The sequence below is a fragment of the Liolophura sinensis genome, chromosome 1, assembly GCF_032854445.1.
Source record: "Liolophura sinensis isolate JHLJ2023 chromosome 1, CUHK_Ljap_v2, whole genome shotgun sequence".
In the NCBI taxonomy this organism is placed as follows: Eukaryota; Metazoa; Mollusca; class Polyplacophora; order Chitonida; family Chitonidae; genus Liolophura; species Liolophura sinensis.
Genome location: NC_088295.1, coordinates 31489795 through 31517370, shown reverse-complemented (window position 1 = coordinate 31517370; position 27576 = coordinate 31489795). Strand labels below are relative to the sequence as shown.

The window sequence follows — 27576 nt, the reverse complement described above, 5'->3', positions numbered from 1 at the left end:
GCACCTAACCGCCGTAGTATAAAGGAAATATTCTTGAGTATGGCTTAAATGGCTCAAGTGGGTTTCCCCAGGGCGCTGTCCGGTTTCCTCCCACCATAATACTGGCCGCCTTCGTATAAGTGAAATATTTTTAAGTACGGCGTAAAACACCAATCAAATAAATAAATAAATGGCTCAAATAAATAAATAAATTTCTTTGCTATTCAAGACCGCGGACATCCTGGTATTCGTGGTTGTACTCGCACCAACACGCTTTGCCCACGGAGACACAACCATGAAAACATTGTCAAAATAACATGGGACCTCTGAATCACGGCATCATAAGCCCAAAACTAGGTTTCGTTAACGTTTATAGTTATGCAGATTGTCCTGTAGTAAGCAAACTGTAATTTCTTGTTATTATAAGCCGTGGTTCTCAAAATATTGCCCAGTATTGTTCATTTTCCTATTCCTCCCCATGTTATCTATCAACTCGTCGTCTGCTTCCGCTGCCTCAAGTGGGTGAAGTGCCACAATATCCACGGTCTCGTATATCACGATTAAATAATAGGATTCAGTCTTTTTAGATTCACGTCAGATTGAGACTTAGAATTAACTTTCTCACCGTATCAAGGAATCTACCGACCTATATATGGTCCCAACATATGGTTTCAACATCAAATCTATATTCTTATTTTCAGTTGTGATTGTGAGAACTGTGTTCTTATGCCAACTGATGTAGAGTGCCTTTGCTGCCAGGAAGTGCCGATGATTACCTAGTTTGCATCACCGAGCACGAAGGTTTTATTGTCAACTGTACGAACAGGCATGTTATATTGCCGTTCATTTATGAGTTTTTGGAAGACTAAAGACTAAATTTTTTGACACACCGATGACAATGATCCACCGCACAAATAAGTGGCATGGATTTAATTTCGAATTTAATCGCATCACGAATGTGTCACAAGAAAACAAACACCTAGAAATGAATTAAAGCCAGCATGATTTAATGTCGGGGCTCCAGGTAAAATTAGTCAATCACACTCACGTAAACTAACAATTTGACATACCAACTTTTGTTTCAGAAAAGAGAAATAAGAAAAAATTAGGAAAATATTATCACTAGACTTACTTGTGATGCATGCATAATCAATTATACAAAATATAACAAATCTGTTTATTACGCAAAGTATATCACTTGATTTGCAATACAAAAATTGCATCAAACAGCAACGTATGTAATAACAAAAGCTTTTTTTCACGAGGCTTACTGTATGAAGTAAATTTACTCAAGTCAACAATGCCCTCATTTTCTGGTGTTGATAAATAAGGAAACATGGGTGAATTTGTATATACGAGATAAGAATGAACGCAATATATAGAACAATCATCAACATGAAATTTATTAAGAAGTACACAATCTCTCAAAGATGGCTTTGCAACCGGTGTGCCTTTCTATAAATCACACTGGATCCCGACAGTTCGCCCTTTCGGCTTTACTTGAGTCCGCCGTGCCCTAGAAGAAATAGGTAAATAATATCATATTATTATTTCTAGTATGTATCTGTTTTGAATTTTTGCAGCTATTCATGTGGGATACAGTTTAGGTAGAATCTAGTGCAGGCCGATCAAGATACAACATTTATCAAGAGGAAAAGATAATATTAATAATAATAAAAACTTAAATAATACATGTAATTTACTGAAATGTTCAGACACTTTGACATTTATTCAAGTATTTGGCCAAATAGTAAAAATAAGCTTTACAACTAATGTATACAAGTCATGAAAGACAGTCACCTCTTAGCTAGGAAAGGCTCCCCTAAAGACAATATCTGAGTTGCCACTGATCTAGTTGCGTGCTACTGTAACAACCCTCTCTGCCATCTGCTCGTATAAGTGAAATAGTCTTGGGTACGGCGTAAAACACCACAAAGTTGCAATCAGATAAATAAATAAATAAATCAAATACTTCTCAAATTATTTTTTCCTGTCCCATGTTAATATAACAGGTAAAGAGTGGTTTCAGTTGTACATAAGGTTCCACATCACTGTAGGGTGTTCGAGGAATGGGCCTACATGTAACCAGTAATATGATAAAACAGATGTCCAGTGAGCGATTAGCGGAATCTCCCCTTAGCTCACCTGACCTTGAGTGCGGTCAGGACACACCCTTAGGGACAAGAATATGTTAGATGCGATCGCCAAGAAAGGGTTATTTTGAGATGTCATTGTTAACAGTCACTCTAAATTCATATTAGGCTGAAGTTTAGTTCCTTGTTAAACTTAAGTACCAAAACGGATGTGGGAAAACCGGTTCTGTCCACAGGGTGTATGTATGAAAATGAAAAATCACGAAAAAAAAAACAGATTCAGTTGTGATTTTGCCTGCATACTGTATGTATTACAATACCATACCGGGTGAAATGGTCAATGGCTGATTGGTGAAGCTGAGTGTGTGAAACACTGATACAGATGGGAGGAAGACGGTCCCACATACCAACGTTGAAAAGGCACCGGGTGGTGGTTTGAATGGCAAAGGGCTTCTGTAACAAGGGGTTTCTGTGGCTAGTAGTTACTCATCTCTGCCTTTCTGGTGGTAAGGGGCGTGTAATTTGCTATTATTTATGCATTAACATGAAGAGTCAGAATAAAACCCTGGCTGAGGTAAATTGACAAGAGGCCGCATTTCACCAGTTACGTGCGAAGCTTTCCCAGCTACCACATCGTCGTCGCTGCTCTGGTCTTACTATGTAAGCTGTACGACTTTATTTATACGAGTTAGTTTCTGTTGCTATCAGGTGACTACTGCTTAATCTCGCTTATTAATCAGGGGCATAGGAAGCGAGGGGGGCATCAAGGCCCCCCCCCCCAACTTTCAAAAGCGGCGGGGGTGGGGGGTTTCAGCGGTTTATGCCACTTATGCCTACGATTTGAAAAATTAGAGTAGAAAAGTCGACGGAACAGAATATAGGCATGAGTGGAATGGAGGGACTCGGATATTGATAAAAATTGTAATTTTCTCAGACATAGGCATTATAATATTGTCTTAACAGAATTTCTAACAGATCAGACTTTAAAGGAAAAGAAAGCTTAAAAACATTACATTATAGGCTGACTTTTTTCTATCTGGTGGCCCCTTCTGCATCATTTTGCGACTTTTCCTCGTCATACACGTAAAGCCTGAAAACGGCAAAGCTGACATAAATCGCCGAGTCCATCGTGTCCTCCATCTTTAACACCCTGTAATTTATGCTGGGGGTGTGTTTTCTCTCAGCCAGTGAGAGTCGTTAAAACTGCCGGTTTGTTCGTGTAAACTCGGAACCTACGTCCAATATTCCGGTTTTCCGATGATCATGCGGAAAACGAACTGTACTGTTCGCTAGCTTCTGGGAAGAAGAGTTCCACCGGAAATGTACGAACTGCACTTCGGCGGTTTCCGACGGCAATTCTCATCCTAACACAGAAGACTTCAGAACTAGTTCTTAGGCAAAATGGAGTCGCCCACGCGGAAGTAGCATATATGAATATATACAATTCTTCCATGGAAGGGCAAATCATCTACAGTGAAATGTGACAAAAAAGTGGACTCATTTGTCTCCAAACACAATCTTTTTTTTTTTCAATTTAGTGACTGTGTTTCAGTGCGATGACGTTGCAGTTCTATTCAGCCCAAAAAGCAGAATAATTGATATATTTGTACAATATATGCACTCATCGGTGTTGAGTTATTTATTTCATTATGGTTTATCGTCATTCCAAGATAATTTCACTTCAGTGAAGGAAATATAAGTATCCGTTGTAACCACCGACTTGGCGCGTTATTGGCAATTCCCCTAAATGAGACGCACGCCTTTTTTCTAAGCCAAAGGCCTGATCAAAAAGTGTATGTATACATGTGATTGACATTGATTTCAATCGAAAGCAAGCCAGCGCGAATAGGCCGGCAAGTTTACCACCAAGGCCCACTAAAAACATGGACTTTTTTCCCACCAATTCTCCTCCATACAAGTTAAATGCTTGTATTAGTCAATCTGCACCATCCTTTCTCGGACATGCATAAATTTAATGTTGAATTCTGGATAAATTGTTACAATGTTCTTTGGTGACCTGTGGTTCTCCTGGCAAAATGGTCAACCATTGAGCTAAACTTCAATTTTTTTTTCAGGCAGGCGTAAATAGTCAGTAGCACTCCAACTGGCGTATCTAAGACACGGCAAATCGCCTCTAAGGCGATATAGTTCCTTCGTGCAGATCTTCCGGGGCCTTGGCGGCCCCTAGACCCTCGCCTTTTTTTGCGGGGGCAAATGTGGCTTGCCTAGTCATATTATACTGCATCCCCTTCCCCCGACCCCCTTCACAAAAGGGTTTGCTTATTTCATGTTCTGTGCAGGCCTGTGCTGGTGAATCCACCGTCGCATGACTGGATTTATTTTAGACGAATTGTCTGCCCCTTTGTGTAGCTAGCGAAAGTGTGCCAGTTAGTCAAGGAAGACTAGTGTGCGTTGTAACTTAGGGGGTTACAGCCATTAAAAACATTAGCCAGTGTGGATGGTGCAACATTGCCCCAGCTTGCAAATGTGAGTACTATTGTTTCTGTACGAGGTCAATACATTTTTCTGTCTTCTTCCACGCGCTTGGAAGTAACGATAATTGGGACCTTTGTGAAGTCACGGCTCGTATAACCATAGAGGTATATCACATACCTCTTGGTAATGGTATAACGAATCTACATGTGGTAACGACTCACTGTCCTCGAATCGATCTAGTGCAATTACATTAAATGTTGAGGACAATTTTCTGATATTTACCTACCTCAACGTTGAATCCTCGAATTGAAAAATCCAGTCGCCCCGAACGAAGTGGGCCTTTAAATCAGGACTGGCCTAATTGCCGGTCCGCGCGAAGACATGAGATCTATTGTCATTTGATGTGATTTGATTGATTGTTTTATTAACCATGCAATAATAAATATATACATTGGATTTTAAGACATCAACAAAATACAGACACAATGTGATAACAATAAAGTCTAGAAAGATATAATACATAGTGGGGATAAAGCACAGGTTGAGCTTGTTCTATCCCATGTATAAGTAATAACAGCACTGGGGAGGTGAGGCTGACATTTTAGTTTGTATCTAAATAATTGTTTTTCTTTCTAAATATATATGAATTTATTTTACCTCAACGAAGCCTTAATTGTGTAATGTTAGACCAAAGATTGCAGCTTAGAAAGAAGAAAGGATTTTAATAAAGATTGAAAGTGCGATTTAGAAGAAACTGATCTTAGTGTTAAAGGAAGCTTGTTCCATTCCCTAGGACCAGAAGTTCTGAATAAATAATATGATACATTTGTATTATACAGTGGTTTGTGGAAGGCTAGATCGGTATCTCACGTGTGATACAGATTTAAAATTGTTTGTTTGATTACACAGGGCTTTAAACTTACAGGAATAGTGTCTATGGAATAAAAGTAAATATGAGTTTGTAACAGAGTAGAAATAGAGATAGTTCAGCAGGGGGTAAGATTTTCAGTTGAGTAATAAAGGATTAGGAGGGTCTTTTTATTTCGGAGTTTTTAAATGTGTGAAATAAGGCCTATATTTCTGGACAGTTTGGAACATATGTGGCTTATAACAGTCCAGGTCAGTTTCTCATGGAAAATATACCAAGAAATTTGAATTTACCAACTTTTTCAATTTTGTTACCAGAGATAACCAAACTGGGAATTGCAGTTGTTTTCTTGTTATCAGGTTTTATTCACATATATTTGGTTTTGAGGTATTCAGAGATAACCGATTGGCCAGAAGGCACGTATAAATTTTTTTTCAGCTCGACATTTATGACGGAAATCGCTTGAGTTGCGTCATTGTTGGAGTAAATACAACTTGTGTTATCTGCAAATAGAGTAAGATCCAGGATATTTGGTGCTTTAATGATGTCATTAATGTAGAGTAGAAATGAAGTCAGGCCAAGAATAGATCCCTGTGGGACACCACAAGTGATGGTACCTGGGTTAGATTGGGCGTTATTAAACTTTACATATTGTTGTCTGTCAGACACATAGTTTTTAAACCATTTATTTGGACAGTTGGGAATACCATAAGGAGAAAGTTTAAGAAGAAGGATATCATGGTTTACAGTGTCAAATGCCTTTGACAGGTCCAAGAATGTTATGGCACTGTACTGTTTATTCTCTTTTGCATGTACTAGTTGTTCATAAAGAGTATAGGCAGCGTGAATGGTGGAATGATTGGCCCTGAAACCAAAATGATTTGGATTAATTATAGATTGCCCTTCTAGATATTCCAGCAACATTATTGATACAGTTTTTTCAAGGATTTTGCTGAAACAAAGCAGGACAGAAATAGGTCGGTGATTTTCAATGTGATTAGTGTGACCAGATTTATATATGGGCAAGACTTTTTCGGAACAATTCCAGAAGTAAGAGATAAATTGATACTGTGTGCTAGAGGTGAAGAAAATCTGTAAATTGTCTATTTGCGGAGTCCATATTGCTCACTAGTTTTTCTGCTATTGTACTCAATAAAGTTGTTAGCAATCACGGTCTCATCACAAATGTCACTACCATTTATATTGAAAACTTTGCCACTTGGTTTTTTATTTTGACACAGTAGTTAAGTAATAATTTTCCACACCTTTTGTATGTCTTGATTTACTTTGTTGAACTGAAGTTTGAAATATTGTTTCCTTGTAAGACGGAGCACACTATTAACTTTATGGTGACAAGTTCTAAATTACTGACCACTATCACTTGTCCTATGTTTAAGTTGTTGCCTGTATAGCCTCAATGGGGTCATGGTCGGGGGTTGGCTTAAAACCCGGTCTGAGCAAAGGTCAGAGATCTGGGAACTCTGTAAGACGGGTTGGGAGTTGGAGGTCACATGACCACCCTTTCGTGTCAGTAACAAAATGGCCTCCCAGTGTTAAAGCATTGAGGAAAAGGTCACTTTTTGCCACTTCGCTAGCGACCAGTAAGGCCTAGCTGTACAAAATGGCATCACAAAAGCTCTGTAGAAATGCTCAGACTATCTGGAAAGCTGAAATTTATACAAATTAAACAGATACAAGATTGCTGACAGCCATTCAAAAATAGATGTTTTTTCTATGCAATAACGTTAAGAGAACCGTTACTAGGGAGACCACGAGGTCTCTAGCTTCCGATTCGTCTGACAGAATTGTCATGATCGTGACAAAATGGCAGTGAGTATTAACTCCACATGGACTGTTATTAAGCGGTGTCAGAATTGAAGTAGTATTTAGCAAGTTATTGTATCTCTGTGGCACTCATCGGATTAGTTCTGTTAAACTAAACCTTAAGATCTATTTTCAACAATTTGTGATATTTAACTGCCTACACCATTTAGCCTTTCCCAAGAAGTCGGTCGAGGGGTAATGTAAAATTTTATAAACCCATGACCATCCCCAACTTGCTACTCTCGCAACTTTTGGTATATCCATGATGGACACCACATAGAACGATCATAAATTGGGGCACCCGCTCAAGCCTTATACCACAGCACTAAAGATTCCTCAGTTGAAGCCGGTAATCAGAAACACCTGGCCCAAATATACAATTTCCAAGTATTAGCAAGTCGTGGTGAACAGAATGTTTTTCGAACTCTTGGCTGGCCCAACCAAAAACGATCCAGGACTATCGCATAAATTTACCAAAAATATTTTCATCATAATTGCAGGGTCTACTAAACTGCAACTGCCATTTCGATCAAAGTGTCCACTCCAAAAAGTCATTCAAGGGAGACCGATTCATTGCCATATATCGGCATGTATTTGCATTTGGCTAAGACCCACAAACGACCTCCAGTGAATAAACAGCATTGTGGTAGTTTAATCGCCAACAGTTATAACTGTTGGCTCTGAACATGTTCAGGCACAAACTCTCATTCAAGACAAATTTTCATCAAGAAACCAGAATGCATTTCGAAGACGCGCGTAACCTTGTGAAGTGATGGCGTTATTCTTTTCCGCCCTCCATAATTCTGAAGGTTGAGCTGCAAATTCTAAATACGTGGTAAGGTGCTTTAACAAGGTGCAGACAGTGAACTCAACTTCAACCGTCTGCATGCCTTGGTGTCAGAGTGTGCACGCTAGCGTGGCATAATGACCCAGAAACCTCTCACCAGTGCGCCCGCTTCCTCTTCTTCCAGCAAACTGCGGATAGTTGTGGGTTTCCCCCGGGCTCTGCCCGGTTTCCTTCCACCATAATGCTGGTCGCCGTCGTATAAGTGAAACATTTTTGAGCACAGCGTAAAACATCAATCAAAGAAAAAAATCAAATCGGTATGAGATTTTCGTGAAATTAAAAACCTGCAAACTTACCTTACTTTTGAAGGGCTCGAAATAGTTGTCGCGTGTGTATGAACTGGTCTGCATTTGATGTACCTCAAGATTCTTCTTAGATCTAGGCCATTCTGTTGGACACATCGAACACGATAATTGGTGTCACTGTGATCTTTTGATTCAGCATGACGTCTACCATCACACAGAAAACGAAAACGAACCAAAATAAAGCCTGTTGAAGTATCATATACGCTGTTTAGTTGCATTCTCCAAGTTCCAACATGGTTAGTAAGACCAGCAAATAAGTTTTAAGGTGAATTGTTCGTCTTAAAAACCTGAATTTGAATATATTCTTTAGGATGATTTTTGAAATCACTGCTCCTCACGCCTTGCAATTCATCGCGTGACGTCTGTTGTCATAGAGATATGACCTAGATTTAGGTCACAATGTTAGATCAAAATTTTTCGATAAATGAGCAGTTAGGAATGCTGATAGCATACTAATGAACTGTGTTATGTTTTCTCTTCCCAAAAACCACAGATTTCCACAATGTCTTCTTGAACTATATGTAGTTAAATGTGTGTTCCGGCTCCAACCGTTTCACATATATCGATATCAGTACGCATATCATTTACATACTTGTCAAAACAGACGTCTTCTATGTCAACCACGTAAATGCGTTCAAAATAAATTGGCCGGGGATATTTCACTGGAGACTGGTTGCCTAGCCCCATTTCGCTGGTAGTGTCGCCAGACACCGGTGTCAGTGTGATCGCTTAGCGGCGGCTTGGCCGGTGACCCTAGCCGCTGTCATACCAATGACAATAACAGAGATGATGATAGGGAAAATTGTATAATATATTCAGGGAAAACCCTCTTAGGTGTTGATAGGATTCATTCATTTCTTTGTTTTCAAAATTCAAGATATATGTAAAAATGGCACCTTTGAAACAAACATCACAATATTACTGAAACTGGTTTTCTTGAGCATATGAACAAAGCATGATAGAAATGTAATCTTCACAAAATATCATAACTAAAAATTACCTACTTTAACTACAATCAGATCATAACAGTGTCTTATCTATACAGATGTACTAAACATCTGAAAAATGCTTTTGGACTAGAATAAGTTTACAAAAGTGTCTTATCTATACAGATGTACCAAACATCTGAAAAATACTTTTGGACTAGAGTAAGATCACAAAAGTGTCTTATCTATACAGATGTACCAAACATCTGAAAAATGCTTTTGGACTAGAATAAGGTTACAAAAGTGTCTTATCTATAGAGATGTACATAACATCTGAAAAATACTTTTGGACTAGAATAAGTTTACAAAAGTGTCTTATCTATACAGATGTACCTAACATCTGAAAAATACTTTCGGACTAGAATAAGATCACAAAAGTGTCTTATCTATACAGGTGTACCAAACATCTGAAAAATACTTTTGGACTAGAATAAGATCACAAAAGTGTCTTATCTATACAGATGTACCTAACATCTGAAAAATACTTTTGGACTCAAATGAGATCACAACACTATCTTATCTATACAAATGTACACAACATATGAAATATAGTTTTCGAGTCGAATGAGATCACAACAGTGTCCTATCTATACAGATGTACACTGAAAAATACTTTTGGTTTCAGCACTGGGATGATGTCTTATATGTTCTTGGATGTTCATGTTATGATATACTTTGAATGAAAACCTTTTTAGGTGTTGACAGGATTCACTCATTTCTCTGTTTTTATCTCAAGATATATCTACACATGGCACTATTGAAACAAACATCACAATATTACTGAAACTGTTTTTCTTGAGCATATGAACAAAACACGATAGAAATATAATCTTTACAAAAACATTCTAACTAAAGCTACATGCAAGTGAGATTAACCTGAGTTGGCTACACTATAAGAGTAAGAATTTACATAAACAGTGATATCACAACCACATATTTCTCTGTTCTGTAATTAACAGTAAACCAAATGACCCAATTTATAAGAAGTACCACTAGATGTTCTTTCCTAGAAAGGACATTTTTTATATTCACCTCTTTCTTTATGCAGAGGACAAATTGGACACTTAAAGTGATCATGGTGGGCTGGTGTTTTAGTCCCAGGTACTCACTCTGTAACCACCTCAGGCAGCTATCATACTGAATCCAGGGAATTTTCTTTCCCCCTGCGATGGCATCAATATAGCGTATCACAGATCTCTTCTGTATGCTTTGCTCCTTTTTCCAGACAACAGTGAAGTACCCACTTACTGAATGTCTTTACATGGCACTGTCGAAAAATGCTGACTTGCCTTTGGTGGACAACTGCTTCAGCATTCTGTAATGTAAATAGTATATACATGTATGCAAAGTAAATGAATTCAAGCAATAAACCTGTAATTCTGAATAAGTTATGGTACTTGGAAGCAAATTGTACTTGTGTATGTAGTCTCAATACATCCACATCATGTCTACCCAGTTTCATCAAGATTCAATACTTTCAGACAGGAACATGCAAAAAGACAGAAAACCTTATCACCAGGCCCTACTGCATTAAGTGCCAGGGGGATAAAAACAAAAGTAACCAGCCAGACAATATACTCATATTATTAGGTTGAGATCTATTGGAAACACTAACTAAAATATAAAGACAGATGAAAAAACAGATGAAAATTACCATAAGTACAAAAATTTCACAGCTACTGCCATCATTCTGCTGGATGACATCACAGGCTTCAGAGTCCAGGCACCCGTCCTCATTCACAACATCCCTCCACCTGATGTACACCCTTTAAAAAAGAAGTGTTTAATTCCTTCAATACGCTGTTACCATTGGGGTGCTGTATCATATAAAGAGGTATAACATTTCCTAAACTGTAATGGGTATGACCAAGATGCCTGCTGTATTTAAACCTTATTACACAGCCACTAACAAAATATCTCCACTCACTTACATTCACATTATTCTGAGGACCACAATAAAAACTGAATTGCCCACTGTGAAGTCAGTCTTATAACGTGTACATGCAAGATATAATTGCACTGTCAGGTTTGTGTACTCTCTGGTTTTCTATTTCAAAGAAAAGTTATTCATGGTGAGAAAAATCATCTCCAAGCATTAAATTGTTGTAGATGCATATGTTCTGAAGCTGATGATCTCAGCTAATCATAAATAATCACATCTTTCTGTTGCGGAATAGCAACCAATAACGCCCACTGCCCTGGAGAATGGACAGGCACCATGATACACCTTTTTGTTGCCATCTTTTCCTTTATACACCATGGGAGGAGAAAAACAGAACAGAATGAACATGTATGAAACACCTCATTTTGTTAAACAGAAAGCACAAAAATCTTTAATTATGTACTTATTAACCTTAAAAAGTGATTGAAAGGTCTTGAGTGTTGTTTAACAACATACTCAATAATTTTTCACTCATACAATAGCTGTCGGTCTTATGGGAGTAGGAAACCGCAGAGCTCTCCCACGGTAAATCACTCTACCTTTGGCAAGATATTGTGAAATGGCTGGAAGATAAGTGATCTTCATTGTACATAAGACTGTGTGAAGTCCCAGTCTTGGTGACTACTCACTGTCACCAAGGCCCAATGAACAGTCAGATCAGGATAATCTACCAGTTACCTGTCGCCATAAGGCTTTTACCCACATCTTGTGAGCCTCATGATTCAGAGTCGTGCATCTAGCTCTTGCGATGCGTAATATTTGTGCATACATTTTACGCACATACTAGTACATGAAAAAGTAGACCAATTTTTTCGATCACAATGTCCCCTGAAGTTGTTCTGCGATGACTGAATATTCTCTCCCAGATGCAGATTGAAATGTTATACCAAATTTAGTTAATCCAATCCTTGTCTCCCAAAACATAGTTTATATTTGAACCTTGATTAATTTATTACTTACTTTTGGATAGAACAGTACTAATGGATCTCACCCTTCCTCCACAGGAAAAACTGGGGAGCAGGAAGACATCTTTATTTTCTTTTGACAAAAGTCCCAAGTGGGCATGGATGATCTTAAAAAAAGGGCAATTTATGAAATAAAATTACTTTCAAGAAATTTTAATACTTTATGATGGACACCACAACATTTGACAATAGTGGGTAATTTGAAGTGACAACATCTTATAAAATAATAATGGAAAATGTAACTGAGTGGCAGTAAATTATTTGGATAATAAAGTGAAAGGCAGGATTAAATACACGGAATAATAGAACAATTCCTTAAAAAGATGGCTGTCATATAATGGTGTTACATGCGCCAAGAAGCAAACTTTGTGTTTGAAACAAACGATAGTTGTGACGACATACATGTACACATGCCGTGAGCTAGTAGAAGAGTTCAGTTACTTTTACGGACCGATCTTTGTTGTGATTCATTATCAACAAGACAATGGCAGTATCCATTACAAAAATTATTCTCTACTGCGAACAGTGCAGTCACTTTCCCTCAGAGACCTGGAAAAGGATTACATGTACAGTGCTAATGAGCCCCAGGTGAGGGATTTATTCATTTGATTGCAGTTTTATGCCATCCTCGTAACATTTTTCAGCTGAAATGATCACAGATTTACAAGTGGAAAAAACCGTTGTGAACAATGTAAACCTCAAAAATTTGGCAAGTCATTGAGAATTTGTCCCACTGATTTGCACGCCATATTGGCGGAAGACAAGTGGTCTTCACTGAACTGAGTGTCATAACAACAACTCTGTTCCCTAACCATTGCCAGGGTTAAACTCACAACTTAAGTATCGTAGCTAAATGTGTACGAACCACTAGGAGTATCTGTAGCTTATCATCAAGAAGGTCTCCTGGTTCCAATGTTGTTCCTGGTCAGTGTTATGCCACAAATGGCAATCTGGACATATTGCTTAGGTATCCGGGTGTTCAACACATCGGGACTTGTGCTGTTCTGTAAAGGTATTGCATCCAGTGTTGGAAGCAACTCCAGTGATTTCACACCAATCGCTATGGAATTCACAATAATAGCTGCTGCTATCATGGGCACTCCACTCTGTTCTCGCATGGCAGAACAAATTCCATTAAGCTGAGAAGCATATTTTTTGCATGACAAGTTTGTGATATGATCTAATACTTCTTCGAAATCTTTACCATCATTCAAGCTGTTCACTTTTTTGTACAGGGTCATTGCAGGGTGGTCAGAGTGTTGATCAATGCACTTGCGTATACGAACTATAGGTACTGGTAGCGGCTTTCTACAGGCAGCTGTCAATAGAGTGTTCAATTCACACTCAGATAATAATGGAATATTAAGCTTGCAAAGTGTGTTCAATTTTCTACATTTTCTCTCAGGCCCATTTTTCTCTTTCTCTTTCTCTTTCTTTTATTAGCATTTTGTTTTTTGTATGGCAACCCAGTAACTGATTGGAATAATCCACTCGGCCTGCCTCTTACTTTCAGTTTTTTCCCCAACTTCAGTTTCTTTTCACTTGGACCATCCACAGTATTTCTGTATGTCATGTCATCCAGTGAGGTAGAGCTGAGTATGTGGTCAGAGAGTCCAAGATGCTCACAGGATGGTACTACAGTCTGTTTGACATACTCAGGCAGTTGTTGGCTTGACATTCTCGGGGAGCTGGCCTGGTACTGGCCTGACGTTCCCAGGGAGTTGGGCAGTTGTTGGCTTGACGTTGTCAGAGGGCTGGCCTGGTACTGGCCTGATGTTCTCAGGAAATTGGGCAGTTGTTGGCTTGACGTTCTCGGGGAGCTGGCCTGGTACTGGCCTGACGTTCCCAGGGAGTTGGGCAGTTGTTGGCTTGACGTTGTCAGAGGGCTGGCCTGGTACTGGCCTGATGTTCTCAGGGAATTGGGCAGTTGTTGGCTTGACGTTGTCAGAGGGCTGGCCTGGTACTGGCCTGACGTTTCCAGGGAGTTGGGCAGTTGTTGGCTTGACGTTGTCATGGAGCTGGCCAGGTACTGGCCTGACGTTCCCAGGGAGTTGGGCAGTTGTTGGCTTGACGTTGTCAGAGGGCTGGCCTGGTACTGGCCTGGTACTGGCTTGGTACTGGCTTGATGTTCTCAGGCAGTGGGGCAGTTGCTGGCTTGATGTTGTCAGGGAGCTGGCCTGGTACTGGCCTGATGTTCTCAGGGAATTGGGCAGTTGTTGGCTTGATGTTCTCAGGGAGCTGGCCTGGTACTGGCCTGACATTCCCAGGGAGTTGGGCAGTTGTTGGCTTGACATTGTCAGTAGGTTGGCCTGGTATTGGCCTGACGTTTTCAGGTAGTGGGGCAGTTGCTGGCTTGACGTTTTCAGAGAGCTGGCGTGGTCGGGCAGCCGTTGCCTTGATGTTGTCAGGGAGCTGGCCAGGTACTGGCCTGACGTTCCCAGGGAGTTGGGCAGTTGTTGGCTTGACATTGTCAGTGGGTTGGCCTGGTACTGGCCGGACATTCTCAGCGAGTAGAGCACTTTGACTGGGTGTCAGTTTGACATCTCGGGGAGCTCACCTAGTACTGGCTTGATATTCTCGGGGAGCTGAGCAAGTGTTGATTTGTCATTGTTAGAAAGTGCGCAGGGTGTCTGTTGAAGCTCATTTTGACCACATTCAATCAGATGCTGGTTGTAATGTTCATGCAAACTCACTGTTATTTCTCTTCCATTCAGCCAGAGACCAAAGATAGTTTCCAGCATCCCCATTCTATACTTATATTGTTTACGACCACAGTCTGCCAGAATGTTAGCCATTTCCTGCAACAAGTTAAGGGTCCTTGTGCATTTTTGCCCTCTGCTCAACTGTGTTTTTTTTCTGGGAGAGATTACAACTTTCACCCATGGACAGGAATGCAGTGCCACTTCAGCTGTTTGGAAATCATTCAACCATCTGTTACCAGTTATTTCAGTGGTAATCATAAAGAGGCCAAGGTGGCTGGAAACCCTCCACTGTTAGCCAGCATGATTTGGATTTAAACTCGTAGGAACCTCCTCGGTGAGCAACCCCACATTAAAAGATTATTTATAATCCGGTATCGGTGGGATCTTACTCGTGTCGGTTTTTGAAACATGGGGATAGCAGCATGCAACCATCACACATGGGTCCACATTCTTGTCCGGGTAGGGCATAGCTATGGTTTAAGCCTAGGCGAGGTATTAATTTGATAATCGCTAGTGCCTGTGTTTTGGGCACATCTCAGCATCTGATGTGATACACATTGATAGGTTAACAAACTCGGTTAATTAGTGTACTTTAGGTTGTAGTAAAGACCAGGGTCCTGTCATGTTCATTACAGAATACCAGTATCAAAATGTACATCAGAAGTGTGGGCCTGCATTGAATAGTGGAACAGCCATTTAAAAAAACACAAAAAGAACAAAAAGGGATTCGTAAAGTTGGTGTGTGTAAAAAGCTCTGAAATGTATTTTGTCATTATTTTCCCATGGTCACATGTTTTTGCTGTATTATCATTGGTTAACAAACAAATGGAATTATTGATTTTCCAAAATAAAAAAAGTGAAAATAACCTGTATTTTGTTCAGAACCAGTCAGTTAATTGACATAGTCACATGTTTATCATGCCGATCACATATAGATGTATGTACGATTACGGTACATGTTACCTTGAAATCTCTCGAGACAGTTGCTGGTTTTGAACTGCCACCACACATCAGTGTTGGATTCGTAGCTTAACGTCTAAACCAGTACACTATTGTGTTAAAAGCAGTTTTTTTTAGACGTGGTTAAGATAGATGAATTTAGTAAGAATTCTGAGCGACTGTGCGTGTGTCGGATGGGCTTGTCACTTAGACAACATTTGAAAAGGCGATCCACCATGCTGCAGTCAGTGTTCAACAAGACTCATTCAGGGAAGCATGAATGAACTGACGTCACGTGTCACGTAGAAAGCAACACGCCCACACCACCCTCATCTTCACTCTAACCACAAAAAAAGGGGAAAAAAAAGAAGACACAGATTTACTCAACATACTGACCAAAGTTTACAAACTGATAACAGTGCAGAACGTGATTCGTAAATTGACCAGGTTATTGCAATAATGAAAATTTACAATAGGGTTGAAAGTCAGTTTGATTCACCCAGGTTAAACTATTTACTAACTCTCTGGAGCTATTACAATAAAGGCAACGCATGGTTTGTAGCACATCGCTAATCACAAGGCTACTAAAGCCACATCGAAAACATACACATCTGGTGTTACAAAAACAACGATATTGTTGTTTTTCTGCTCTACTAGTTAAACTGCACGATGATATAATGTGGCTTTGATTCTAATTGGCATGTAAACGCCAGAGGCTGATAGTGAATAGGCTGCACAACGTCATATTTACCCATGGAAGAACCCGTCGGTGTCACTGCCAAGTCCGAAACGCGCGTACAAGGAACAAAAGGTCGATTTCCGCCAATGTCATTTGTCGAAGTCCTCGGGTCACGCAGGCGCAGGAGTATTGCGTATCCAGTTACCGGTGAAATAGTCGCTTCGAAATAAATTACGGGCTAAAAAATATTTGCAATTCCTGACCCATTATATCAGATTTATTAACCTCGTGATGTAGTTTTCCTTTGTTCCTCGCCTGAGGCTCGGAACAAATGAAAATTACACCACTCGTTTAATAAAATTGATATAATGGGCCACGGATTGTATATCTTCTGTATCTATGTAAAGCATCTTTTTCTTGTGTTTTGGTTTGATTTTTTCTTTTAAGCTATGAGCTATGTTGCTCATTTTACCTAAATTTGAGAGCTCTATTGATCTTCAAATCTGTTTTCATAGTTAATGTGGAATGGTTATGAAGAAAATGTACAAAAATAAAGGGAGCCTCCATGAACAAAGGGGTTAGCACACCAGCGCGGTACAGTGACCCAGACCCTATTTCCAGTGCTGTTGCTGTGAGTCCAGGTCATGCTGGCCTCCTCTCCGGTCGTATATGAGAAGGTCTTACAGCAGCCTGCGGATTTTTGTGGGTTTCCCCCGCACTCTGCCTGGTTTCCTCCTAGCATAATGCTGGCGGCCGTCATATAAGTGAAATATTCTTGAGAACAATGTAAACTACAAATCAAATAAATGAATATAAAAATAAAAGTAATGTTTTGTAACATTTATTTGCCTGTAAAAACACACTTTTTGGAGCGAATTTTTAGAACCCTTGATTTCTCTGTAGCTTACATGTTTTTCTCTCTCTTTCAGGTAGCTACTATGTTACCCAAATCGCTCAGGTGTGCTTTCCAGTCCTGTTATGGTGAGATATCACGATGTCGTGTGAGAAAGTCTCTTGTTTTGAAAGCTTTATTTGTGATGACTTTATTAGTGATTTTTAAGCTTTACAGACTGTCGATTGGCTCAATTGCTCATGACTGTGATAGAGTAGTTCCTAAACTTGAGCCGAAAGGACACAAAGTGACGAATTTTTCCCACAAATTCATTATTCCTGAAGTGGGCCTTTGTTCAGGGACAACAGGTCCCTTTCTCCTCGTTATAATAGAATCTGATATCCAAAAAGTAGAGGAAAGGAGAGCCATACGGAATACATGGGGCAGTTCAGGTGTCACCAAGGTTTGGGCCAATGGTGCTCCGCTGAAAGAAGAGGTCCGAATCCTCTTTATCTTTGGTGTGACAAATGATCCAGATGGCTACGACATTCCTGCTCAAGAAAGTCGCAAATATGGAGATGTGGTGCAAGCAGATTTTCTGGATACTTACAGGAATCTTACACTAAAAACTACAGCAGCTATGAAGTGGGCGAGCATATATTGTTCATCAGCAAAATTCATTTTGAAAGCTGACGATGATGTGTTTATACATATTCCAAACTGGATAGAAGACTTAAACACAATAAGAATTGATCGCTTCTTTCTTGGTCATTTCATGTGCGAGAATACAGTGTTCCGATATGGTCGTTGGAGTGTTAGTAAGTCATCGTATCCTTACGAGGTGTATCCAGTCCACGATTCTGGGCCATTTTATGCTTTCCGAGGTAACATGACAAAGGACCTTTTTAACTTGGCGGAACATATGCCTTATATTCCTGTTGAAGATGCCTTTTTCTCTGGTATACTAGCCCAGATACTGAATGCTGAAGTTGTTAGGAAGAATGAGTTATTTTGTTGGAGTCTTTGCGATTGTTACTTTGAGCGGGGTGATAAAAATGGCCTTATGGGTGTTTCAGTAAATAATATGTATGATTTGTGGAACAACTTTAAATACAAACCTGTCGAAATATCTGACTTTAGTAAGAAGTGGTTAAGGTTAAAATTTTATTTACAGCATTGTTTTGCTCCAAGACAGTAAAGATATTGGGATGAATATGGCTGCGTAAGTTTGAAAAATTAATGGGCGAGTTTCACAATCACCGATATTACAAATAACGTTAATTAACGCATGGTCTCGTTCGGTTGATAACAAGGCTAATTGTGTAAGGGCACCTTCCGGTCAAAACGGCCAAGAGATTTGGACACTTGCAGATAGTTAATTTAATTAAGTAGGAAACTAATAGACATTTGTGGTGTGGTTGTATAACTTTTATTGGTATACAAACATTAACTTGCTATATAAACAGGCACATAGTTTTTTTTATACCTTTCATTATGTTTCCTACAATACAATTTTCCTAGAATGATTATGACACATATCAATTTCTGAACTTGAAAACTGAGATTCAAATCCCAGAGTGGCAAGTAAACCTATTGAGAAAAATTTGCCAATTTGCTCTGTATCCCATCAAAGTCATTATGAGACAGCGTAATGCCTTGCTACAGATGGGACACTAATTACACAAATGATGTATGAGTGACTATTTCATAAATTCAACTAGAACGTCCTGGTTTTCATAAGAACTTTCAACAATACAGCCAATGTACTATTCTACATCATATATACAATCTATGTATCTACCAGGCTGATAATTTTCAGAATCCAGTGTTTTTTTAGTGATACCCACAGAGGCTATGCTGAAGATTGTGTCTTCTGAAACTCGGATTTCAATCTGACCATCATCTTTTGTTGAAGCAGAGGCATAGCGAGATTCAAGCCCTGACAACTGTGAATAACATTGAATATCCTCATCACTTACATAAAAAAATTTGATGCCACCAATGTGCCTATTTGACCAATTGAACATGTCTTCAGCTGTTAAAGTGTGGTTTTGAACTGGGGCTTGCAGGCTTGCTCTTGCACAGAGTTGCTTCACTGAACCCCCTATTCCATCACATGGACTTTTTCTTTGTGATGTAGCAAAGAAATGCCACTTAGCTTCGATATCACGATCTTCCCTGTGATAACACAAGTTTACAAAATTCTTGTAATTCTTGTACTAACTAGCAGCACCATCTGAAAAATAGATGACCTTTTGCAAGTAAGGTATGCCCTTTTTCAAATATAGATACAGCTTGGTTATGAAAGCATGAACCGCAGATTGATTATGCTTTAGGCTATGAGAAATGATAAATACAGAGATACATTTTAAAGTCTCATTTTAATGGTGCCCATGTTCAGCATCCTGTACCAAAAAACTGTAATTTTCTGCAAAATCCAACAGTACAATTTTTTTTTTCTTTTCTCACCAATCAAATTCTTTTTTCCATTCATGCTGTAATCAGTCGATCTCAAGCATCTCTAAGTACTCATACATTCATAATTTTGTTTTAACTATTTTTAATTATTAAAATTTTTCCACTGGTTTAGAAAGTCGCCTTTATCCTCAGCTATATCAGCTATATATTTTTCGATTTTATAATGGTCAGTTACCGTTTTCTGCAGGTTAATTATGTTTAATTTGGCGTCATTTCGTATCATGTCAAAGATGTACTTTTTTGCTAAAATTGTCAGTAAATTTAAAGGTGAAGAATTGTGTTTCTCGCTCCATCCCATAATAATGACTTTGGGAGTTATTTTAATATCAGTTTTCCACTTTTCGTATTCAGTCCACAGTTTACGTGTTTCCGGGCATTCAATGAAAGAGTGTTCTATAGTGTCCTTACCGAGTCTGCAGTGATTACAAATATCGTCGTGCCTCAGTCCTATTTTAAACAGATAAGATTTTGTTGGCGTTATCCTGTGTAAGATTTTGTATTGAAAATCGCGTAGCTTGGTGTATTGAGTGCATTGATAAATAGATTCGAATACCTTTTCCCAATCAGTTTCTTTATCTAACCTTACAGTATCCTTCCAGTTTTCGTGGATATTGATATTTTGTTGCAACTCATTATTTAATAAATCGTAAAAGCGTTTTGTTTCCCGTTTTTGTTTAGTCAGTAATCGTATGTTCGATGGAAAGGAGGGGCGATATACATCATGCTTCTCATTTATCGTGAGCCACTCGGTAGGAACATTTAAAATTAACCTATTATAATCTAAGAAAGTACCTTTCACTTGAAATTTTTGTTTGAAATCTTTAAATGTCAACAAATTTCCTTCTGAATTTTTTAAATCCCTTATAAACCTTACATTATTTTGATACTAAAAATTGGGTTCTTTAAACCTTGGATTATACCATAAATGTTCATCAAGAATATACTTAATATTTGTCTGATACTTTTTGTGTGTTATTTACTGCCATGCCCTTAGAGTATCTACCCAGAAAGGGTTGTTTACTCTTTTTAGTATTAGCTGTATATACATGTACTTACCCCCTAGTCTGCATAAACTTTTTACACCATTTTGACATACACTTACATTTTGCCATTTATATTTCGCTTATAACAATTTTCTCATCCAAGATATTTTTAACAATTGCACAAATGGTATTAAGTTTACCATCCGTAACCCACCTTTTGAATAGTCCTTTATGATAATGGATCTTTGTATCCTATCTGGACCATCATTCCATATGAATTTATAAAGTAATACATGTATTTCTTTCATAGTAATAGTCTGGTGGGTTTGGGAGGGAAAGGAACAAATGAATAAGTTTTGATAGAGCTAGAGATTTTATAACTGTTATTTTTCCTAACAAAGATAAGTTTCTAATTTTTCATCTTTGAAGATCAGTTTTCAATTCCTTTATTCTAGCCAAATAATTTATTTTCCATATGTTATTAAATTCCACCGTTGAGAAATTTATGCCCAATATGTTAAGTTTTTCCACCCAATCTAATTTCACTTGCTGAGATAGTTTTACATTGGATCCAGATAGAGAACCTATCCATGCTGCCTTTGTTTTTTCTTTATTGATTTTTATTGATTTTTATTTATTTATTTATTTGATTGGTGTTTTACGCCGTACTCAAGAATATTTCACTTATACGACGGCGGCCAGCATTATGGTGGGTGGAAACCGGGCACAGCCTAGGGGAAACCCACGACCATCCGCAGGTTGCTGACAGGCCTTCCCACTTACGGCCGGAGAGGAAGCCAGTATGAGCTGGGCTTGAACTCACAGTGACCGCATTGGTGAGAGGCTCCTGGGTCATTACGCTGCGCTAGCGTGCTAACCGACTGAGCCACGGAGACTCTATTGATTTTTAATCCTGAATATTTGTAAAATATATCTAAACACGATAGTGCTTCTGAGAGAGACTTTTCGGACCCATCTAAGATTAACTGTGTATCATCAACATATTGGCTTATTTTATGTTCTGTTTCGTTATATTTATTCCCTTTATATCTGGGTTATATCATAGCTAAAAAATATTTTGTCGGTTTTTCTCCTTGTTCGATCTTTCTTGCTTTTGATCTAATAAGCAATCCATCTATTTCTTTTTCTCTCAGAATATTTAATTGTTTCTCCTCTTATTTTTATTAGCAATACTTCTAAAAATAATTGATCACTGATGCAAAGCTGTATTCGATCTTTAGGAATATTTTTTAAATTGTCTCTGTTGTATATTGTAGGACTGTATTCGTCTAATGTTTCGTCAATAATGTTTTAGACTAAATCAATATATGCTGAGTCTTTTAACAGTGAACAGTTTAATTTCTAGTAGCCTTTGCCACGTTCACAATTTATGAACTTACATTTCAATGTTATTGCGGAGTGATCGCTCCTGTATCCTGGAATAATTTCTGCTTGTGTAGATATATTAAAAATGTCATCATATACTAAGAAAAATCTAGTCTAGCTTGTTTTTGGGGGTTCTTGCGTCTCCATGTATATCGTCTGTCATTTTCATGCATTATCCTCCAAACGTCTATATATTTATTCTCATTTATCAAATTCAACACTTTAGTTCTTGCCGTAGGGTTATTTAGATGCTCGTAATTGTATGTGTCTTTTTAATCCCCACAGATTATAACATACGTGTTTCCAATTATTTTATTATTAATATGATTATAGAAAGAAGGTTTGTCAGTATTTGGTCCGTACAAACTGCAGAGAGTTACAGGTATGTCATGTATATCTAGGTTCATTAGAATATAGTTACCATTTGGGTCAATATCTACGTCTTTGATCTAGTAGTCAAAATTTCGATTGAACAATATAATTACACCTCTTGATTGAGAGCTGTGAGGGCTTACCCAGGCATCGTATTCCCATTCCCTTTTTAGAATGTGGCCATAATTTGAGTCGCTATGGGGTGTCCTGTAAACATATAATTGAAAAATTCTTTTTTTTTTTTTTTTTTGAAATAATGGACTACATTCCTTCTTTTTTTAACGTCTGCTAATCCTCGACAGTTCATAGAGGCTATATTCACTGTATCAGTCATAGATTGGTTTGTAATCTGTTAAAATCGGGAAAAGGGCGAAAAAACTTAGCTTCTGTGTATTACTCAATTTGGCTTTTTTAGTTTTCACAGTATCTCGGCTAGTATGGAAAAACTCCTTCGGTAGCCTTTGGTAATCAACATTACCTTTCTTATCAAAACAGATACACGTACACATCTACTCAACCTCTCTTTCAGAAGGAAACAACAGTGGAATAAGGTATGTTTTAGTACTGTCTCATCATTTTGGTGGAACTTGTATATGTATATACATTGCTTTAATTGCGTTACATATGGTAGCTGACATGGAATAATTCCTAAATATAGTGATCTGTTGTGATTTGGGTATAGCTTATGAGTATAGAAGATCATACACAAGAGTGGAATATAAAGGCAAGGTGGATTCTGGAGAATAAAATACATATTAGGAAAGCTGATAGGTTTTGACAGATCCTATGGTCGATCGCACCCATCATATTTATCACTGATATTATTGTGCAGAATAGTATGCTATTTCTTTTTTTTTGACACATTAAAGCTGTGTATTTCGTTAACTTAAATTGTCTTATTAATTCTAAGAGTTTTCTTTTACGAGAGCAAACTGAGTTATCAGATAGCATATATCCTTCACATTGCAGTCATCATTATCTAGCTGATAGGGGCTGGTGAGTTGGTTATTGGCCGCCCACTTCTTTGGTCACGTGGTCTTTGAACTCTGGGTGTATGGGATGATAGATTGATGAGAGTGTCTATGCAGTCAGTAGATTTCACTTGTCTTTTGTCATCGTTGAAGTTTTTGGTGAAGATTTTGCCATCTCTGGACCAGGTGGATTGTATCATGGGGTGTACAGATGCCGCTTTTAAAATAGCCTGGTTTTTCTGCGTTAGGTCTTCCTCAATCACCATGTTTGTTCCTTTCAAGGCTCTTCTGTTTTTTATCACTTCAACTTTAAGTCGTCGTGATATGTACATTACTATTACACCCCTTGGTTTTGTGTTTAAGTCCGGTCTTTTCGGCCCCAATCTGTGCGCCATACTTATGTCGCTAGACGTCAGTGAGAGCTTTAGTTTGGATGTTAAGATGTCAACGACTTTCCGTATACTTTGTTTACGGGAGTATTGTTCCAAATCATTCTGCCTGTCTTCTAAATTTCACTTATCTCGGTTTACCATGGCCAGTTCTTCTTGATCTTGTTCGTGTTGTAAGCTTAATTCATGCATGTCTGCTCGAAGGGTATCATTTTCTTCTTCTAAAGTAAAGATTCTGGCTTCCTGTTGCTCAGTGAGGTTTGTCAACTTTGTAACTATTTTTGCTTCAGTATTTTGTAGTTTTTCTTCCAGTGTTTCACTTGTCACCATGGACAGTACAATTGCTTCATTTGAGATTTTCCTTCAGTTTCTGCAAGTAAATAGGCTGGGACTTGGTAATGTAGTGGTGCTTTCTCAAGTCATCAGATTTATCACATACTAAATTTAGAAATTCATTTAAATGTTCCTGTAATGTTTTCAGATTTGTGCAATCAGTATGTATTCACTTCTTGTAGGTGATGGTATCGCCTTACTCTATGTCATTGTCAGAAAACAGGCCCAACAAATAATCATACAGATTTTCTTTTTCAGGACAATTTTCACACAAATGAAGTATACACTGGCGATTATCAATACTGCACGCTATTCTAAGGAGAAGATCAGTATAGTTGACATCCTGTGGTATTGCTAATACCAAAAGTTTTATAACCTGATGATGCTGACACACATATACAGAGTGCATACCTGTCAATATCAATATTTACAGATACGCACCATTTTGGTCACAGTTCAGCAAACTTAGAAAATCCAATTTTGTCCCTTTGTGTTTTTGCAAATACTCAAGATACTCTTTCAAGTTAATAAGCAACAGTCTCTTCTGCTTCTGATCTTTTGCACCGTCAATAACAACAGATACGTGATGTTTTTTTACCAGGACATAGTCCTGAATACTCATCAGACTGATAAAACTCTGTAACACGCTCACAAACATCACTTGAAAGAACTTTGCCTTTCTTAGGCTCATACTTAGGCAGTATTCCCTTTTCCTCTCTTAATGTCCTTGATTTGTTACGGGAGTAACGGGAGACATTGAACATACTAGAAACCTGTCTAGCAGACCAACTGTTTGGCACCAAAGTTAGCAGTTTAATCTTGTCCCTTCTGCTAGAAACACTGCACTTCTCTTTCAAAAGATAAATTAATTTATCCAAATCACGAGACTTTCCATCATCTCCTGAAGAGGAGCTAAACTCATCAGAGTCAAGGTGAAGTATCTTAGCCACCTCTTTCTTCACTGTAGTGTAGATGTCCTTCACTTTTCGTTTTGCATATTTCACGGTACGCACTTCTTTCATTGGAGTACAACCTAAGGCTTCAGCTCCAGCTTCAAGGGATTGGAAGGACTCATTTAGGCACAAAGTAAATTCACGTTTATCGTTGGTGTAGTCATGCCTTGAACTACACTGGGAGGTCAGTTCTATGTTCTGTTCCACATTCTGACTATTGAAATCCTTAACTACTGGAGTCGATTGAGGTCACTTCAAACTATTACTTTCTAGAAGGCGACGTAAGGGCAGCAACACGTAGAAGTGAACTAGCTGCTATTTCATGTCGTCACACATTAAGCTCCAAGCGTGACACATTTCCGAAGGAGGCTACAGATAGAGGGTTTCATAGGACTTTAGTACAAAGGGTTATTTGCGTGTGCTTTTAGGGCGTGCGAAAAAATTAGCACAGTCGTCAGGTGCTAAGACAGGGAAAGAAGTTCCAAACACAATCGTATTCATATTCAGTTAGTTAGATTTGAATAGTGAGTCCAAGTCAATTGCCAATAAAACTAAATGTCCGTTTTCTGACCTACGGAAGTACAAATTTCCGTCAAATGACCACACTGCGAAGATTTTGTTTTCCTTTTTGAGATTCAGCAGCTTTTTGAGGAGCATGTATCGATGCCTGGTCAGGTCTTCGTTCACGTAAACACCTCTGGTATGCTCGTGCAGGGTTAAATTACGTTGACCTGACAGGAATTCTGACCGCTTTCTGTAGGAGGTGAATTTTACTATGATCTGTGCATTGTTTTTGCCAATGGGATGAGAGCTGGACATATCTGCAGTTGTGAGATCGATTTTCATATTGTGCCAACCTAAGTATTCCTTCATCAGTGGATTCGTTTACGAGTAATTTTAGGCCATTTACTCTAAGACATTCTGGGTGGCTGTATTGCTCTGATCTATCGCGCAGGAGGAAGTTTTCTTGCGTTGATTCAGTCATGGAGGATTCTGATTTGGCTACGCATGTTTTCAACTCAGCTATTTTGACAGACTGAGCCATAAATTTTGACTGTAATAATATTCATCTATAAGTTTGTCCTTTTCGACCAATTTACTCATTATGTTATCCATCTTGTCGGACATGGAATTGATTTTCATTTGATTCACCTGAATCACCTCTAGTAGCGGTCCAATGGCGGCGTGTATACCTTTTGCAAATTTAGTATCAATGGCGGACATGACACATTTGTTCACAACATCCTCTATTAGGGACACAGAGTAGATACTCCTGGATGAATATCCTCTAGACGGTAAGTCTCCCGTTGAATTTACTCTTCACTGTTCGGTTGGATATCTCCTGAGGTTTACGTTTTTGTGGTTGCCTGGAGGCACCTTGATTGGGTTTGTCCGCCATTTTGGAGGGCTGGCTGACAAAGAATGACCAGTAAATAAGAACTTCTTCAAGGACAGCTTGCAGCAATCAACGTACAGATGTGTCTACTTTATAACATGACATACATGTTGGGCTAGTGCCAGAACGTATAAAACTTCAACACAGTGAAAAATACGACGTGGAATAGCCAAAGAGAGCGGCGCTCCGATCACACGCCTACATGCACCGCCATCTTGCTTCGGTTGAATAAAAATTTCAAACTTTCATCAGTAAAACTCATACCTGCCCAAAGCTTAGACAATTTCCAGCGTTTTGATACCAAACACCAAAAACGGCAGGCTGGCAGCAAAAAAAGACTTTACACCTTAAAATACACAGAATTACATTCGAAAGTTGTAATGGGGGTCTTGTGTCCACTTGATACCCCGAGCCATGCGAGTGGAGCGGTATGGTAACGATATGTCAGACTTGCAAAATCGTAGTCGTTATACTTAGACACAGTCTATATTGTTTTAAAGTAATTTCAAATCTGCTTAATTTGCAGTGTATGATTTTTATTGATTTACGGGTCCGTAAGATAATTCACATTGATACAATAGGGGCAAAATATTTGAACAAGATTTCTTTATTTGCATTTGGTGATTACCTTCTTATTATTTTGCTTGTATTCTGTTATAAAAGTTCTCATGAAATGCAATTATGTTAAACTTGTTATGTGATAAAGGTAATCTATTTCATTTCATTTTCCACATATTGTAGCTCTATTTTGTTTTTGTTTTTATTTTTATTTATTAAGAATGACTCCTTCCCAGGTGGATTCATTTAATTTAACGAAAGAAACTTAATTATGTTTTATTTTTGGAGATTCAAATAAGATTAATAAAGTTATGTTTTTATTTATAAAATTGATGTAGCTGTGATGTGATTTGTTTTCCC

At 38.4% G+C, this 27576-nt stretch overlaps 2 protein-coding genes across 2 annotated transcripts; one reads left to right on the top strand and one right to left on the bottom strand.

The window, feature by feature from the left end:
* Positions 1-4463: 4463 nt before the first annotated feature.
* Positions 4464-20833, top strand: LOC135479431 (beta-1,3-galactosyltransferase 5-like). Its single transcript, XM_064759262.1, has 2 exons — positions 4464-4559; positions 17495-20833. The coding sequence occupies exon 2, from the start codon at positions 17504-17506 to the stop codon at positions 18593-18595; it is 1092 nt and encodes a 363-aa protein (XP_064615332.1). The 5' UTR covers positions 4464-4559; positions 17495-17503; the 3' UTR covers positions 18596-20833.
* LOC135477005 (uncharacterized) lies at positions 13901-14746 on the bottom strand. The gene has a single exon (XM_064757187.1). The coding sequence runs from the start codon at positions 14744-14746 to the stop codon at positions 13901-13903; it is 846 nt and encodes a 281-aa protein (XP_064613257.1).
* Positions 20834-27576: the final 6743 nt, after the last annotated feature.

Excerpts from the sequence above, each read along its gene's own strand:
- LOC135477005 (XM_064757187.1), bottom strand. The coding sequence starts at position 14,746 with ATGTCCGGCCAGTACCAGGCCAACCCACTGACAATGTCAAGCCAACAA.
- LOC135479431 (XM_064759262.1), top strand. The coding sequence starts at position 17,504 with ATGTTACCCAAATCGCTCAGGTGTGCTTTCCAGTCCTGTTATGGTGAG.